Below are 17,651 nucleotides of genomic sequence, written 5' to 3' on the forward strand. Positions count from 1 at the left end.
GATAAACACTGTGACAAGTGGCTTCAACAAAACAATTATATTTGACTGAATCAAAGCATTCTAAAAGCATATAAACTTTACAGTAACCATGACTTTCAGTAAACAGAAGACTATACAGTGTGTTAATACAGTCACAGGAAGAAAAACTTGACCTCTGGACGTGACAGTCCCGTTGTTAGGTGTGATTTGAACCTTTAACTCAACCCCAAAAACTGTCTCATCATTAGAACTGGTAACAGCTGAACCCTGGTAGTTGTAACCCGTTTTCATACATTTGTCTTTTTACGATTACATACAACAACTTCTTTGTGCAGCATACTCTGTCAGGGAAAGTGTGTCTTCACTTTGTCGATCAAGCTGGGCAATTAACTTCCTGAAATAAAGAAAAGGTGATGCACACTTAACAGTTTCTCAGTGATCCAGTACAAGAAGTGGTAAGTTTCATTGTTGTGTATAACTATACTACATCATACTGAGAGGTGTTACTAATATTTTACCCCTCTCATTATTTGAATGAGGTAAACGGTTCAATTCTACACCGCTGCATACTATAACTCAAATAATACACATATTGTTAAATCAAAAACGCTCTAATGATGTGAAATTGAGCAGGATGAAATAATAGAACTTTTGTAATGGTTCTCTTTTGAATGCACATGGCCAGTAGGGCTATGTGTGAGGCAAACAATTTCACTGTGATGAAACCATTTTGAAAGAAACATCATAAGCAAGTAAAATGAAACATAACGGCAATCTAAATCAAAGCATCTTAAAAACAGAGTTCATACTCAGCCAGATGAGTCATCAGCTCCTCCATGTTCGCGCCAGTTTTGGCACTGCATTCAAAAAACGAGGCCCGGTGCTGCTGCATGGACCAGAGTTAGACAGAATATATTAATTTATTTTTTCTTGAGTTGAAAAAGAAAGCTTTTGAACAATGAATTGGACCTCACCTCTGCCAACTTCTGTCCATCTTTCTCTGCGACTTTCCTACAGCGACTGTCAGCCAGGTCCAGCTTGTTTCCGAGCAGCATGAGCATCGCACCATCGCACATCTTCTCCTAGGACACATTCCGGTTTATGTTACACATTGCGCAAACCACCAAACAAAACTGTCACAGAGTATGACTACTGAAATAATGATGATCTCATCTCAATTTACTCACAAATATAGACTTTCTCAATGTGAAATTAGGGCTTGTTTAATTGAACAAATAATAATTGACTCATTCTGTTGAATGCGTGTAACATGGTCAGTTAAGCACGTCAATATTTTGTATTTAATTTTTTTTTATTATAATTACATAAAGTCGGTTAAATGATAACCTGACGTTCTTTTAATGCGGCCCCCAGTATCAAAAGGTGGAACATAAATTTTGTGTGTTGTGTCCAATACTTAATAACTATTCCAATAATTGTTACACTGCCCTCTTCAAGTTGGGTCCTTTCATTTTCCCATTTTTTTATCTTGATGTCCATGTGGGAGGTAAGTCCCATTACCACTTGAGAAATGTATTTTTTTTTTGTTTTATTTTCATTTACAAGTTTATTTAAATATTTTAATATATTCCTCTGTCATTTCATCTGTGTAGGGGCACGTTATATGGCCACATTTGAGGGGACTTTTGTTTTGTGCTGACTTGGTCAGGTACGATGTCACGAATAAAGTACAACCTCGACACACTCCTGGTATGTGTCGTCACTACTTCAATACACAAAATTTATGTTCCACCTTTTGATACTGGAAACACCACTGGTTACCTAAACCTGTTTATTGAACATTCTGCAATCTAATGGAAGAACATTTAATTGTTCTAACTGTTACTATATGTGCTGACACAGATAAATAAACAAAAGATATGTTTTTATTCATAAATAACTTTCGGACAAATTTATCAAACTGGGTGTGCCACAGTTCATTGTGTGGTGGCTCTGTAATAACCCAAAAACTAATGGCAAAATACTGCCGACTTAGCATCCACCAGGTCACCTCCACAGAGTCTATCCACTCTCTCGCAGCGGTGAATGAGGCCGACCAAGTGATGTCATACACTACCAGGATGGCGTCAGCCTTGCGGTAGTACTGGTCGGTGATACAGCGAAACCTGCAAACGTGAAAGGGTGAAGGATGTCACATGCGGCGTAGCAGCAGGCTAAAGAGGCGAAGGACTTACCTTTCCTGACCGGCAGTGTCCCACAGTTGCAGGGTGATGGAGGTAGAGCCCAGAGAGATGATCTTCATCTGGAAATCAACACCTAGCAACGCCTAGCAAGCTCATAAACTAAGCAAGGTTATAGGCTGTACAAATCTGATAAAAGCTTACCAGCAGTTTCGCTTCTAGGGCTGCAGAAATGTCCTGTGCAGTAGTGCTGGATGAAGGCGCTCTTCCCCACCCCTGAGCTACCAAGGAAGACCAACTTGAACACGTGCTGAGGAGGACTCATAAGTCTGCTCTAAAAAGTCACATATAATTAAATCAGCCTTTGTGTTTTTGTTGTAAGGGAAGGAGTTTGACTCTCTGCTGCAGTGAATTCTGTATTTGTGAATGAAGTACAGCATCTTCCCTACCTGCCCAACTCTCTCACACCTGACTCTACATGATGCCTTTGAATCTATCGCTATTTTCTCCGTGTCCTGTTCCTGCTCATCGTACGAGCTCAGCCGTCTTCAGTGGTGATTAGCAGGTACACACAATTAGTTACTTCTGCCTCCATGGGCCGCAAAAACAGTGGATGCATGTAGACTTGCTCGCACAAACCTTTTCACTGGCTTCTCTTGGAGAAAGTAGTGCCCTACAACTGACCCTGTCTTCTGCAAAGTTTCTTCCATATTTGGACTCTGAAAGGGGTTTAGTGGAAAGTCATTATTATTGTTAGTTAACACCATCAACAAACACCAACTTAAAAAAAAAATGGAACTCATAGCTCAGTAGACATTTATTCTGCTGTGCAAGTAAGCATTACACATGTAACACTCGCTGAACTGTAATTGGTACATGATATCAAACAGGTGGCATTTCAATGGAGTGATTACTAATATACATAGCCTTTTGTCAAATATAACAGAAGGAATGTTGTTTGGCAGAATAGCCTTCCATAACGCAGAATAAATGTCTTTTCAACACAAGCCGTCAGGTCCCTTATGCAGGCAAGATGCTGACTGAGTTCAAAAGGTAACAAGCTGTCGTATGGTATGATGGTCAAGGGGCGGGAGGGTTCCATGATGCTGTCCCCACACTTAGCTTAGGGCGGATAATTGTGCTGTGTCCACGCATTGTAAAAGTCTTCATTGAGGTCATAGGTTAGCGGCAGAGGAGGAAGGAGCTCAGATGGATGACTAACCCTATTCTTGGTCAGCTGGGCATCTTTCTCATCCCGCAGCCGTTTATTCATGTCCCTGCAGAGAACAAGGTTTGGCACGCTGTTCTTATTTACAGTGGATATAAAAAGTATACACACCCCTGTTGAAAAGCCAGGTTTTTGCAATATGAAAAATGAGACCAAGATGAATCATTTCAAAACTTTTTCCACCATTAATGTGACATATAACCTCTACAGTTTAATTGAAAAAAATATAAACATTTTCAAGAGGCACCGTAAAATAATGTGCTTCCACAAGTGTGCACACCCTCATGGCTGGTGATATGGCAGTGTTTAGAAGTAATCAATCATTTTCAAAACATTGTTCCACGCTTATGCATGAATCCACGCTCCCCCCTCCTACGCATGCACATTTAATCCAAATGGCAACCTCACGGAAGCGAAAAAAAAACAGTTCCAATGTCTCTTGCATTTGCATGAAGAGGAGAAAAAAGTCAAATGAAGATACAATGTGCAACCACTGAACATAAATAGGAGAAGGGGCGGACAACTCAGCAGACTGGTGCAAGAAATGAGAGGCATAGTAGAAGTATCCTCACGCATAGGGGCAGATGAAGATATTAATGTCACATGGACCAATGCACACCCTCCGGAAGCCAAAGCGGACAGCATGAGCTGGCCTTTAATGAGGACACTTGTCAAGTGAGCAATATTAAACATGCAAGACAGAATTTTAAAGCCAACTCTTGTATCCGATCACATTTGAATGTGCAAAGTGTACTTGAAGTAGCGTGTGTTGAGTGTCAGTCTAATTTTTTTTACCTTTTATTACTTTGCAATTGACTTACCTCAACAAGCCGAGTTGTCGCAGGAGACTATCCTTCTCTTTCTGCATGTTTCTGGACACTTTGATCATATTTCTGTGGTGGAACAAGAAATGGATTATTAAAACGTATAAGAGGATGCCTGATTCATACATGCAATAATATTGTATTAACAATATATACTGTACATTCTAGAAAATGTATTTTATGTCCTGTGATCTGTGTAGGAAAACCACATTTTCTGTATTTCTTAACACTACCAACAAATAAATGCACTGATTCTGCTCTTCAGTTTGAGCAAAATATATATCTATCTTAGTATGACAAAAATATATTTATTCAAATGTAATTTTTAACATACGATGGTGTAATAAATCTACCCAAAAAACAAAGTGAGCCTGAATCTTACTGCTGTCTGGCCGCTTGCTCCTGTGCAGCGCTGAGCTGTAGCTGGGCCAGCTGAAACAAAGCAGCCTGCAGCTGCATCCTACTACTCTGTGCCTGCTCCTGCAGCTGGACGTTGAGGCTGCGCAGCTCCTGGTTCTGTTCCTTGATGTTTGCCTGCTCACAGATGAGCTGCTGCATTTTGCTCTCCAGCTTCATGCAAAGAGAAGTTCTGTTGACTCCCCCGTTATGCTGGCGACCACTTTATTAGCTGGAATATCAGCAGGACCATCAGTACGGACCTCTTTCTGTTTGCTCAAGGTTATCTCCAACTCTTGGTCCCGCATCTTCAACTCTTCCTCAACCTGTATTCCTCTCTGCTTCTGTCTGATGCTCTCCTGTATTCCATCAAAAAATTATTTAATTGGTGAAAATAATGCTGGAAGAATGAACATGTCACCATCCTGTTTTGTTGCTGTCCCCCCTTTCTGTTACAGTCTCCATGGAGAGTGTTTGTGGGCATAGTCTACTGCGTTGCACCTGTTGGTGGTTATCATTAGTAGGGTATTTAGACGCAGCAGAAATAAATGGAAGATGCTGAGTTATTGTTTTTGCTTATCACCATTGCCACAGCATTGTGTTACTTTTGTGCTTGTTCCTTGTTCTGCTCGTCCCGCCACTACTTATTTTTCACCAGACTTTTGCCTATAAGTGCTACTGTGATTTTCCGTTTCTTGTACTTCGCCTTGTGTAGGTTATTTGGGTTTGTGTTTTAGTTGGTACCGACTGTCTTCCTTCCATTGTACTTTGTCCATCTCTTTTTGTTTGTTATGTGAATTATCCTAGTTAGATTAGTCGCACTGACCTTTTGTCACGTCGCCTTTTGTTACTTGTATTTTTCCTTATGTTTGCATAGTCAATGGTTTAAATTAATACTGCCAAGCTGTTTGTGTTTGCTTTGAATTCACAGTCAGCGTTTTGACGCAAACTTACAGAGCACCCAATGATCTGTACCTTAGCCAGGCGTTTCTCTCGTTCCTCTCGGACTTGGTTTTCCATTTCTTCGTACATAGACTGAACAACTTGATCATGTTCACTCTCCCGTCTAAAGTGCATAAAATTTGAAGGAAATTTTAAAAATCACCTCACTGTTTAAGCCCACTAAGCAGAATGTGAGCGGATGTGTTTGTGCAATACCTGCGCAAAGCTTGTTCCAGGCTGTCTCTCTCTCTGATGGAGTCCCTCAGATGTGTGACAGCGTGGAGCAGGATGCCTTCCAGGACCCTGAGCAGCTCTGGCCGCTCTCTCTGCAGCTCACACCAAAAAGTACAAAGCTCCTGCTGACTGACACACAACAGCAAAACAAAGTGGCACTTCACAATAGTGTTATACAATACAATACAATCCATCAGGTTTAATATCAGCACAAATCAGCAAAATGATTAAATGATACTACATCTGAAGCCACCCAGGAAAAACTCCATTACCTTGTCAGAATTTTATACAAAAAAAAACAAAAAAACTGTAGAGAAAACAGTTCAGCAGCTGAAACCGTCAACGAGCTGTCTTGACTCAATACCCTCTGACTTTTTCAAAGCTATTATGAAGTCTATGCTGGCTGTTTTGCAGCAAATAATCAATTGCTCACTTCAGTCAGGCGAGTTTCCTAAAGCTCTTAAAGTAGCTGCCATTAAGCCTCTTCTAAAAAATAGAATGCTGGACGCTTCCATGTTACCAAGCTATAGACCCATCTCAAATCATCCTTTCATAGTCAAGATTGTTGAGAAAGTAATTTTTAATTAACTCAGCAATTTCTTGAATTTAAATGGACTTTTTGACAAATTTCAATCTGGTTTTCGACCTTATCACAGTACAGAATCTGCTTTTATCAAAGTGCTAAATGACATAAGGTTGAATACTGACTCGGGAAAGGTGTCAATTCTGGTCTTGCCTGGAGGAAAGGAGTTATTTTGTAACCATTGGAAGTGTTCAATCTCATTGAATGGCAATGCCCTATGGGGTCCCTCAAGGGTCAGTTCTTGGACCCCTCCTGTTCAGCCTGTATATGCTACACTTGGGTCAAATTTTTCAGAACTTTAATTTTGACTATCACAGCTATGCAGATGATACACAGTTACAGTATATCTAGCAGTGTCTCCAGATGACTACAGTTCAATTGAGGTGTTGTGTCACTGTGTAAAACAGATAAAAAACTAGCTGAGCCAAAATGTTCTTCAATTAAACCACTACAAAACTGAGAAAATTGTTTTGACAATAAAGAAAAGAGGATTGCTGTTAGTCACTCTCTTTGAAAACCAAAGACCAAGTCAGAAACCTTGGTGTACTGATAGATTCCGACCTGACTTTCAGCAGTCATATCAAATCAATTATTAAAACTGCCTTCTACCATCTGAAGAACATATGCAGAGAGAAGGCTTGCATGTGCCAAGCAGACCAAAAGAAGCTCATCCATGCTTTTGACTCAAGTAGATTTGACTATTGTAATGGTCTTCTGACTGGACTCCCCCAAAAGATCATTAAACAGCTGCAGCTCATTCACAATACTGCAGCTCGGGTTCTGACCATAACAAAGAGGTCTGAGCATATTACTCCAATTCTAAAGTCTTTACACTGGCTCCCAGTCAGCTTTAGAATAGATTTTAAAGTTCTGCTACTGGTCTATAAATCACTAAATGGTTTAGGTCCTGAATACATGAAAGAAATGCTAATGGGATATAAACCCAGTAGGGCTCTGAGATCGACAGACTCAGGTCAAATAGTGGAGCACAGAGTCCAAAGCAAACAAGGCGAAGAAGCATTTAGTTATTATGCTGCACACAAAAGGAATAGGTTGCCAACAGAAGTGACGTCAGCCCCAAGTGTGAATGTTTTAAAGTCCAGGTTAAAGACTTATTTTTTCCTCAGGCTTTTTAGAGCATTTCCACATTTAAATGTTGTTAAAAACGCTGTTTTAATTGTACTTTTATTTACGTATTTTTTTCTCTCACTTTGTTTTAAATGTTTATAAGCTGTTTTTTTCTTTTTTTGTAAATGCTTTTAATCATGTAAAGCACATTGAGTTACCTTGTGTGTGAAATGCGCTATATAAATACATTTGCTTTGCTGTGCTTTGTCAGAATACTAAAATTCTTGACTTTGACACTATACCTGTATAAAATACCAATACTGAAACAATACCATTGCAAAAAACTAACATTTCAGTAAAAGGAGTCGAACCATAGATGGCAAAACATGGATGGTGTGGTTGCATGTGCAATCTGAATGCTCAGATATTTTGTTCTAGCAGTGGCGTTCCCACCTGTCAGAAAGTTTATCAGCGCCAAGCTCATTCAGAATGTCAGTAAGTCTTATTGTAGCAGCATCCTCCGACCAGTCCACCTGGTCTATGTCTTTGCCTGGAAGCTCTTGGCTCTGCTCAGTCGTGTCGTTATGCCCCATCAGCTCTCCTGCACCAGAAAGACAGTTGTTTGCTAGAGAGATTCCCACATAACTGTTCTACTAAAATATTGCAGTATGCGCACCAAGTCCAGTGCTGAACTCAAGTGGTGTAAGGAACCCGTTGCTCTCACGGTCCAAACTCTCAAATACGGTCTCCAGCTGTTCGGGCGACAGAGGCAACTCCACCTGTAGCCTCTGAGGAAATGATATAAACATTAAAGATGAGGAGTGAACTTACATTCTGCCAAACTATCAGTCCACCTGCATGTCCCGTTTCGTGATGAAGCCTTTCCCCTCTTTGTCACACAACACAAACAGCTGCTTGGCCTTCCCCATGGTTGCTGCTTGCGGGCTTGCTGTTGCCTTTCTAGGGGTGGGCGAGCTTAGTGGGCTGCGGCCCCTGGCCAGTCTGGGGCTCCCTGCTGACATGCTCTGAGGTCGCGGGCTTACAGGTACAGCCTCGCCGCTGCCTTGACCTTCCAGCACCTCCCCATCATTCAGCCACTTAGACATACTGTAGCTTTGCTGGGACAGACAAATTAATGAATACAAAAGTAGACATCTTAGTATTTACACTGACATTTTTACTTACTTTTTGCTGGAAGGTTCTGTGACAAGTCGGCTCACAGGTCCTCCCTTGTCAAACAAGAACAACAAACTCTGTTGGGACCGTACGCATTATCTACAGCTGCTCTGTCAAACTTGACTTCACTTATGTCTGCATAGGAAACATGACTTACATACAGAATACAATTTTTTAAACAATGTTCGGCTCAAAGTGCTTATAGGACTCTTTCAGAAACAGGGTATTAGGGGTGCATTTCTGTACTTTAAAGTACAATCTATACTAATGGACACTATATGGCCGATTACAGGAATCCAAGGTAACTGTTTATACCTTTCCCATGGCAAAAAGGTACAGCTTGGAGGAGAAGTGACACCCAATAAATTAACCTAGCCCTAGGATGTGTATAAAATAAAGAACAGGATGGAGTCATGTGAGTTCGTGTGTACAGTACTTGAAGAGGAGGGTGAGGAGATGCAAATACACTGTTTGTACTCATTTGAATGGTGCGACTACCACAATTGCTAGCAAATATTTTCCCACGATGATATATTACATACTATTACACATTTTAAATCTGTCACACTATCGACAACTCTTCCCATAAGTGATTTATTCTAGCGATGATGGACGCATTTTAAATTCAAAAGGCAGAAACAGTATGAATGTGACCACATGAGAAGCCTCTCCAAACAATGATGTTGCCATATCCATAAAAATAAACATTTAGACAGTGGCTACTGATAGCACTCTTGGAGATGATCTATGAAGCCTTCACAACTTCCTCCTAACACAAGAGATAAAATGAATTCCAGCGTATGTAGAGGTTTTTTCTAAAGTAGTCAACGGGCAGGGCAAAGCGTAAATAAACTTTACAACTTAGTCATGTTTTTAAGGTGCGCTGTTTTCTCACAGAAAGGGGAAGTGGAGGAAAAAGGTTTAAAACTTAGATGGGCAGACTTGACGACGATTACATGTCAGCTCTGAAGAACTTCAATGTAGATGGTTTCACGTGTACAAAACGTAAAAGACAGTCCTATTCCAGCCTCATAATCAAACAGCTGTCATTCTTGTAGCCACTGTGACGCTAGCTAACCAAGCTAGCTGAAACAACCCAAACAGTGTTGCGAACACAGTACTACTTGATATTCTTAAAAAAAAAGGCAAATAAATGGGAGCAAAACATGCTGAATAGCCTATGTTGTGAAAAACATGAAAATTATTTAAAATCTAACGATACTGACTGTATAATAACGTATACCATTTAAGACAGGTTGGAAAACTGGTGAAATAATGACATACCTCCACGGAGTTGGACGCAGGTGTCCACTTGACCACCTTTGATCACTTCTCACGGCAAACCTGGCGAGTAGTACTGCCTGTAGCCGATAGATGGCACTGCGTGCAAATGCCGCTCAAGCTTTACCGTAAAGTGTAGTATGGTGTGCAGTAAAAATGTCGTGTTTGTATCACGCGTAATTTTGTCTGGATTTTAATGTGATTTTAGCAAGTATGTTTTATTAATGAAAAATATTAGCCGAATCAACACAATGTGAAATTTCATCAACGCAGCTAAATGTGTCTCATAACTATTCCAAGAAATCCTTTAATTGTGTATTACGGTAAAAGGTTCCGTTACCATGGAAGATACGGAAATGCGTACGCGACTGGCGAAAAGCATTTGGGGGCTTCAAGTGTGCATTATTGTCTCCCGACCAATTCGGATTGCAAGGATTTTGTTGTTCTTGATGTTGTTGTTGTTGTTTTTTTTTTAGTCATTTCGTGAGTCAACTTTAGTGTTCTCGTGGATTCTGTCGGTAAGAAGATACTTTTGAAACCTTGCTAGTACGTTAACAAAGGAACAAAACAACAAGACGAGGGCTTAATGTACAAGTCTGGGCGGAATTCCTCGAAGTAAAAGATCTGCTGTGCAGCCATGCCAAACTAGCGATTAATTACCGGTAGAGATAAAACAGTGTGTTACTCATTTCCGAACGAGTGTCTGTTGTCTTGAGCTAGTTTGCGCAGGATCGCCATCGTGGCTTGAATCACTGCGTCAAAATCTACTTGAGGTGATGATATAACTTAGAATACTTGCTTGAGTAACATCCCGAGCGCGTTGATTTTTATATAGTAGTGTTACATCAGCTCAATGCACAGAACAGAATACACAACCTTTGGTTTCCTATGAGACAACTATGTCACCATTTCTGTGTGCTTCCTTGCAGGTAATTCAGCATGAGGAGACCTTCCGTCAATCGACCAACAATGTCAGCAGTAATTTCTTGGACTACTTCCAATCATCGGCAAACATCTCCCGCTTATAGAGACCACACAGGAGGTTACTTTTTGGAAGTACTTTATGCAACACTTCCTCACAAATGTGAATGAACTCCAGCAGTTCTTCCAGAACAAAAGCATCAAGAATTAATGTAGCTAAACGTGCAAAGAAAGTGTTTTTGAGATGCTGCAGACGGGCAACTACTCCTTGGTGCTCCTGATCCAGCTCACACTGCTGGCTTTTGACCTTTTCGTCAACTCCTTCAGTGAACTGCTGAGAGGAGCGGCCGTCATCCAACTGGTGCTCTTCATGTAAGTAGCTGGCCTACATCATCCTACACATGGAAGTGCTGGAACACTTACAATTACATTTTATTCATAAGGATACATATACAATATACTTTTGAATTTGAATCATTTTGAATTGTGCATAGTCCTGGAAAGTAATTAATAATACTATCATACTAAACCACTGCACCCCAGCTGCCTTTTAAATGGAGCTTAAATGCTAACATGATTGCTCAAACCTCACATTTAACAACTAAAACGACTTAGTGGTTATAATTGTATTATTATTTGCAGTGTTTTGTTGTCTTAGGGGTAAGTGTGTTTCAGAGATATTCAGATATATATGCATATTTTTTCTTCATTCCGTGGATATAACTGTAGAACTGCAAAGCTTCTTTAAAGATCTGAAAAGGTTTTGTCGGTATTCTATTATTACTTTCAGCTTACTTGAAAACTGTTTTCAGCATTCAGGACATCGCCATCTTGTTCAACGTGATCATCGTCCTGCTGATGATGTTCAACACGTACGTGTTCCAGGTGGGCCTGGTCTCTCTGCTGCTGCAGCGCTTCAGAGCTCTGCTGTTGTTCTCCACTCTCTACCTGACCCTCAGCATCTGTCTACACAGCTGGGTGTTGGTACGTACGTCAGCTCTGTACAAACTCCTCAGTCTCTTGTAGTATTGTGCTTATTTTAGTTGTCCTTTTTTGTATAGAATCTAAGATGGAGAGTATCTTACCGCTTTGTTTGGACGGATGGCCTTCAAGCTCTCTTTGTGTTCCAGAGGATAGGTAATTGGTCAAAGTTGTACATTTTCCAACTCTTTCTTTTTGTGTGTTCAGCCAATATCTTTCTGCTTCCAGTGGCAGTGTTGTATTACTACTTGTACAAGCGCACAGCCGAGTACATGGGGGACCCAAGGCTCTACGTGGACTCTATTTGGCTGCGTGAGGCCTTTGCCAGAGCTCGACAGTAGACGCAAAAGAAAAGCACAGGAGCAGTGGATTTTATTTGCTAATAAGCAAGAAATGCGCTCCTGCTGTTAGTGAATACATATGTAGCAGCTTCAAGACTCACAAAGCGCTTTGACACTATTGTTGCCTCATAGACAGACCACCGGGAGTAAATGTTGGTCTGGAGTCTTGCTCAAAGACTGAAGAACAACAAGGTGATCACAACACAAGCCCCACTTACAAAAGAGTGTTTGTTTACTATACCCAAGCGGGCTGTTGGTTTAAATCTTTCCACTGGCAGGTAAGACAAGGGTGGCAGCTTGTATTAATCAGGATTGAGCCTGGTAATCTACTGTACGTGGCCTTTGTACTCAACTCTTGAGTAGGAAACTGCATAGCAAAATAATGTTAAGATCCAGTCTTATCTATTGTAGACCTCTTTACTGACCATCCATCACTTCCATACCTATGAAAAAGCCTGGTGGCTCATTAGGCCCTATGGAATGCAAGTCTTGAGTATTTTTACATGATGCCAGTGATGATTTTAGAGTGAATCCACTCATCTGTCAGTGTAGATATTGTGAGTTGTGTTCCGGTTGTTGTTGTTTTATTTTTTTTTAATGTATTTTTATTATCAATTAAATAATCCTTCTCTAATCCTGGTGTAATCTATCACTGCATATTATCCTGGAGACAAGGTGAAACAGACTGCTCTATTTTTAACACAAAGATTAATCAGGATTTAGGTAACATGAGTCCAACAAGCCATAAATAGTTGTCCGAGTGTCACACATAACCTTTTCGCTGCAGGTCCAGTTGCTATTGTGTACCTTAATGGCTGGTTCTTGCAGTGGTGTGAAAAAGTGTTTGCCCCCTTCCTGATTTCTTATTTTGTTTGTCACACTTAAATGTTTCCCATCATCAAACCAATTTAAATATTAGTCAAAGACAACACAACTCAAAATGCAGTTTTTTAAATCAAGATTTTTGTTATTAAGGGGGGGAAAAAATCCAAACCTACATGACCCTGTGTGGAAAAGTGATTGCCCCCTGAACCTAATAACTAGTTAGACCACCCTTAACAGCAACAACTGCAATCAAGCATTTACGATAACTTGCAGTGAGTCTCTTATAGCACTGTGGAGGAATTTTGACCCACTCATCTTTGCAGAATGGTTGTAATTCAGTCACATTGGAAGATTTTCGAGCATGAACCGTCTTTTTAAGGTCATGCCACAGCATCTCAATAGGATTCAGGTCAGTACTTTATCTAGGCCACTCCAAAGTCTTCATTTTGTTTTTCTTCAGCCATTCAGAGGTGGATTTGCTGGTGCGTTTTGGATTGTCCTGCTGCAGAACCCAAGTTCGTTTCAGCTTGAGGTCACGAACAGATGGCCGGACAGTCTCCATCACAATTTTTTGGTAGACAGCAGAATTCATGGTTCCATTTATCACAGCAAGTCTTCCAGGTCCTGAAGTAGAAAACAGCCCCAGACCATCACACTACCACCACCATATGTTACTGTTGGTATGATGTTCTTTTTATGAAATGCGGTGTTACTTTTACACCAGATGTAATTGGACACACACCTTCCAAAAAGTTCAACTTTTGTCTCATCAAAACACACAGAATTTCCCCAAAAGTCTTGGGAATCATCAAGATGTCTTCTGGCAAAATTGAGACAAGCGTTAATGTTCTTTTTGCTCAGCAGTGGTTTTCGTCTTGAAACTCTTGTCATGCAGCCATTTTTGCCCAGTCTCTTTCTGATGGTGGAGTCATGAACACTGACCTTAACTGAGGCAACTGAGGCCTGCAGTCCTTTGGATGTTGTTGTGGGATCCTTTGTGACCTCTTTGATGAGTAGCCGCTGCGGTTTAGAGGTCATTTTGGTCAGCAGGCCACTCCTGGTAAGGTTCACCACTGTTCTATGTTTTTTCACATTTGTGGATAATAGCTCACTGTGGTTCGCTAAAACTTTAGGAATGGCTTTATAACCTTTTCCAGTCTGATAGAGCTCAATTATTTTATTTCTCATTTTTTCCTGAATTTCTTTAGAGCTTGGCATTATGTCTAGATTTTGAGGATCTTTTGGTCTACATCACTTTGTTAGGCAAGTCCTATTTAACTGATTTCTTGATTAACAAGTGTGACAGTATCAGGCTTGGGTGTTGCTCGAGAAATTGAACTCAGGTATGATAAAACACAGTTTGTTTTAACAGGGGGGAATCACTTTTTCACACAGGGCCATGTAGGTTTGGATCCCCCCCCCCCCATCCCTTAATAATAAAAACAATAAATAAAACTGCATTTTGTGTTTACTTGTGGTCTTTGACTAATATTTGTTTGATGGAACATATTTGTGTGACAAACGTGGAAAACAAATAAATCAGGAAGGGGACAAACACCTTTTCACCACTGTATTTGCTAATGGAGCTAGGCCAATGTTGCATCTACCCCACTCGAACGAATGGAAATGGCGGAAGTTGTACAAAGCCCTCTTTTATTTGAAAACAATCCATGTTATTGTCAGTGCAGTCCAATCAAACTCAAAATCCAGTTCCTGTGTCAATGTTATCCGTCCCACTGGAATGTGTCATCTTTTGTGTCGGCCACCTGAAATGACAGCAGAGCTGATTTAGCTGTAGTCTGTTACCAAAACAATCAGTTCTTCACAGAGAAATAGCTTCTAATACCGTTATACGTAGATGCCAACCCAGAGTAGTAAGAAGAGCACACCAAAGCCCATGAAAAGTGAAGCCACCAGGGAGATGAGCAACTCCTTGTAGATGTCCCTTGTGTATTTGGTTGAAGTCACCTCATAGCTGATATACAATGTCAAGGCCGAACTCACTTTATATATATATATTTAAAAACAACAGTACCAGCTGAACCATAACTCATGCCAAAAAAGGTGGTGAAAATAACATCTGCTGGCATTTCAGAATGTTGGGGTACAATGTTGATACAGTATTTGAACAAGAGCGGGTGCTTATTATAAGTGTTTTTCAATGTATTACAACCACTGTGACATACCAGTACTTCTTATTTCTAGACATTTAGGACAGTATATGCTTGTAACATTGAGGGAATTTGGAGGATTGTCATTTTTCATTGACAACATGACTCTGCTCTTGTGCCAAGAGAGATCATCAGTTGTGCTGCGGGAAAATGATCCAATTGCTTGGGCCAACTTTTTTTTTTTAAATTACAAACAATGTAGTGCCGCGAAAAAGTATGGACCCCCTTCTCAAATTCTTATATTGTTGCATAGTTTCCCCCACTTTAAGATCATCAAACAAACAAATGACAGACAAATATAACCAAAGTGAACTTAAAATGCTGTTTTTAAATGGTGATTTAAGGGGGGGGGGGGGGGGGGGGGGGGGGAATATTCAAAGTTACCTGGCCCTGTGTGAAAAAGTACTTACCCCCTTGTTAAATTATCAATTGTGGCTAATCACAATTTTTGGTTAATTTTCACTGATCACACCTAAGCCGGATTACCTCCAGACCTGGTCAATCAAGAAATCACTTTAACAGAATCTGTCCTGACAAAATCAAGTGGGGGAAAAAAGATCTAAAAAAGCTGCAACAAAATGACACGTGCCAAAGAAATTCCAGAACAGTCGAGAAATAAAGTAATTGACATCTATCAGTCTGGAAATGGTTACAAAAGTCATTTCTAAAGCTTTAGGATTCCAGCGAACCATAGGGGCAGCTATTGTCCTCACATGGAGAAAACATGGAGCAGTGGTGAACCTTCCCAGGAGTGGCTGGCCTTCAAATATTACCCCAAGAGAACAGCAATGACTCATCCCGGAAGCCACAAAGGAACTCAGGACAACTTCTAAAGAACTGCAGAACTGCTTATCAACAATAAGGACGGGACTGGACAAAAATGGGATCCAAGGCGAAAATCACTGCTGACCAAAAAGAACATAAAGGCTCATCTTACTTTTGCAAAAAAACAAACAAAAACAAAAAAAAACATCTGAATGATTTTCAAGACCTTTGGGAGAATATTATATGGACTGACAAGATGTAAGGTGAACCTTTTGGAAGGTGCGTGTGTCTCGTTACATCTGGCATAAATGTAGCATAGCATTTCTGAAAAAGAACATCATACCAACAGTCAAACGTGGTGGTGGTATGATGGTCTTGGGCTGCTTTTGCTCCTTCAGGACCTGGACAACTTGCTGTGATTGCTGGAACCATGAATTTTGTTCTTAAATAGAAAATCCCAATGGAGAATGTTCAGCCATCAATTTGTGACCTCAAGCTGAAGCGCACTTGGATTCTGCAGCAGGATAACGATCAGAAACACACCAGCAAGTCAACTTCTGAATGGCTCAAAAAGACAAAATGAAGGTTTTGGAGTGGCCTCGTCAAAGTCCAGACTTGGGCCAATTGAAAAGCAGTAGTGGGACCTTAAAAAGGTCATTCATGCTTGAAAACCCTCCATTTTGGCTGAATTCAAACAATTCTGCAAGGACGACTGGGCCAAAATATCTCCACAGAGATGTGAGAGACTCATTGCCAGGTATAGAAAGTACTTGATTTCAGTTGCTGCTGCTGAGGATGGCCCAACCACTGATTAGGTTTAGGGGCCATTATTTTTTCACACAAAGCCAGGTAACTTTGACTAGTTATTCCCCCCTTAATAGATGAAATCACCATTTAAAAACAGCATTTTAAATTCACTTGGATTATAATTGTCTGGTATTTACATTTGTTTGATAATCAAACATTAACGTGGAGAAGCTATACTAAAATATAAGAATTTGAGAAGGGGGCAAATACTTTTTCACGGCACCCTAACCTTGGCTCATCTGTGCCAGCGACGTAAAGTGACGGGCACAGCAATTAAAGGGTCTAGATGGCAGAATGTACATAACCTGTGCATCCACTTTTTGTGACAGTTTTGTTTGATGGTGTGCCATGAGATTTTATTCATAATGTGCCTTAGCTCAATAAAGGTCGAGAAACTCTTATGTGCACTAATGAAGTAGCCGAAAGGATACACGAAGAACCAGGCGGTGAAGAACATGCCGATAGCCAGCAGGACCACTGTGAGGTGGGGGAACACAGCCGGATTCACCGGGCTGGTGTATCTGGTCATCGCCTCGAGTTCCTACAGCGAAACAACACAATCATATGATAATTTTTCGTTGCATACAGTTTGCATCATTTGAGCACAATCGGCTGGGTTCACTCAGTGATTTGTATTAAATCGGAGTTCAACGCGTGTGAGGCTACCGCCAATTTAATTTTCTAGCAAGCACCTCGTTGCTCAACAAACGACACATTATAGCAACTTCGTGCTTTGGTAATAAAATGCACAGTTACATTCATCAAGTGCAAACGCAAATTAAAAAAGAGTAAAAGTGGAAACCAGACCATTTCAATGAAGCGAAGCTCCTGGCTCTGTGGTCCAAGATGATAAGGCCACGTACTGACTCTCTTCCTAATCTCTTCCGGGTTGACTACATGACGTAGCGAATCACAAGATTGCAAAATATGCTCTTTATTTAGTCTTTCAGGGTTCACCAAACCTCATTTTAGTCATAATAGCGCATTC

General features: G+C 40.6%; 3 protein-coding genes across 8 annotated transcripts; 1 reads left to right on the forward strand and 2 right to left on the reverse strand.

Annotated features, from left to right (window-relative positions):
- Positions 1–22: 22 nt before the first annotated feature.
- On the reverse strand, positions 23–9,947 carry cracr2b (calcium release activated channel regulator 2B). 5 transcript variants are annotated; one of them, XM_061774571.1, is made up of 19 exons: positions 9,856–9,947; positions 8,581–8,624; positions 8,250–8,513; positions 8,072–8,183; positions 7,849–7,996; positions 5,727–5,873; positions 5,544–5,634; positions 4,832–4,927; positions 4,555–4,742; positions 4,170–4,241; positions 3,343–3,397; positions 2,760–2,839; positions 2,570–2,666; positions 2,325–2,454; positions 2,175–2,256; positions 1,991–2,105; positions 954–1,061; positions 789–865; positions 23–373 (listed from the first exon to the last, which is right to left on the reverse strand). In XM_061774571.1, exons 3-19 carry the CDS (start codon positions 8,499–8,501, stop codon positions 289–291), a joined length of 1,935 nt encoding a protein of 644 aa, XP_061630555.1. In that variant the 5' UTR covers positions 8,502–8,513; positions 8,581–8,624; positions 9,856–9,947; the 3' UTR covers positions 23–288. The 5 variants fall into 5 exon arrangements, with proteins under 5 accessions (XP_061630555.1, XP_061630556.1, XP_061630557.1 ...); XM_061774572.1 differs by having other exon boundaries at positions 8,581–8,648; positions 9,856–9,906; XM_061774573.1 differs by lacking the exon at positions 9,856–9,947 and adding an exon at positions 9,815–9,841.
- Positions 9,948–10,209: 262 nt separating this feature from the next.
- Positions 10,210–12,729, forward strand: tmem138 (transmembrane protein 138). Of its 2 annotated transcripts, none has more exons than XM_061774587.1 (5): positions 10,210–10,370; positions 10,782–11,145; positions 11,586–11,757; positions 11,835–11,910; positions 11,983–12,729. In XM_061774587.1, the coding sequence occupies exons 2-5, from the start codon at positions 11,018–11,020 to the stop codon at positions 12,093–12,095; spliced, it is 489 nt and encodes a 162-aa protein (XP_061630571.1). In that variant the 5' UTR covers positions 10,210–10,370; positions 10,782–11,017; the 3' UTR covers positions 12,096–12,729. The 2 variants fall into 2 exon arrangements, with proteins under 2 accessions (XP_061630571.1, XP_061630572.1); XM_061774588.1 differs by lacking the exon at positions 10,210–10,370 and adding an exon at positions 10,443–10,625.
- Positions 12,730–14,556: 1,827 nt separating this feature from the next.
- tmem258 (transmembrane protein 258) lies at positions 14,557–17,586 on the reverse strand. The gene is made up of 4 exons (XM_061774589.1): positions 17,471–17,586; positions 17,095–17,204; positions 14,767–14,895; positions 14,557–14,686 (listed from the first exon to the last, which is right to left on the reverse strand). Exons 1-3 carry the CDS (start codon positions 17,471–17,473, stop codon positions 14,769–14,771), a joined length of 240 nt encoding a protein of 79 aa, XP_061630573.1. The 5' UTR covers positions 17,474–17,586; the 3' UTR covers positions 14,557–14,686; positions 14,767–14,768.
- Between the last annotated feature and the right edge of the window lie 65 nt (positions 17,587–17,651).

The sequence above is a fragment of the Phyllopteryx taeniolatus genome, chromosome 5 (assembly GCF_024500385.1).
Source record: "Phyllopteryx taeniolatus isolate TA_2022b chromosome 5, UOR_Ptae_1.2, whole genome shotgun sequence".
Taxonomy (NCBI): domain Eukaryota; kingdom Metazoa; phylum Chordata; class Actinopteri; order Syngnathiformes; family Syngnathidae; genus Phyllopteryx; species Phyllopteryx taeniolatus.

Coding starts and splice junctions, on each gene's coding strand:
- cracr2b (XM_061774571.1), bottom strand. CDS start 8,501: ATGTCTAAGTGGCTGAATGATGGGGAGGTGCTGGAAGGTCAAGGCAGC. Junction 3,398..4,169: donor CGACAACTCGGCTTGTTGAG/GTAAGTCAATTG, acceptor TGTTCTCTGCAG/GGACATGAATAAACGGCTGC. Junction 2,667..2,759: donor CAAGAGAAGCCAGTGAAAAG/GTTTGTGCGAGC, acceptor TCACCACTGAAG/ACGGCTGAGCTCGTACGATG.
- tmem138 (XM_061774587.1), top strand. CDS start 11,018: ATGCTGCAGACGGGCAACTACTCCTTGGTGCTCCTGATCCAGCTCACA. Junction 11,146..11,585: donor ATCCAACTGGTGCTCTTCAT/GTAAGTAGCTGG, acceptor AACTGTTTTCAG/CATTCAGGACATCGCCATCT. Junction 11,758..11,834: donor GTCTACACAGCTGGGTGTTG/GTACGTACGTCA, acceptor TTTTTTGTATAG/AATCTAAGATGGAGAGTATC.
- tmem258 (XM_061774589.1), bottom strand. Junction 14,896..17,094: donor TTCACCGCCTGGTTCTTCGT/GTATCCTTTCGG, acceptor ATTGTATATCAG/CTATGAGGTGACTTCAACCA.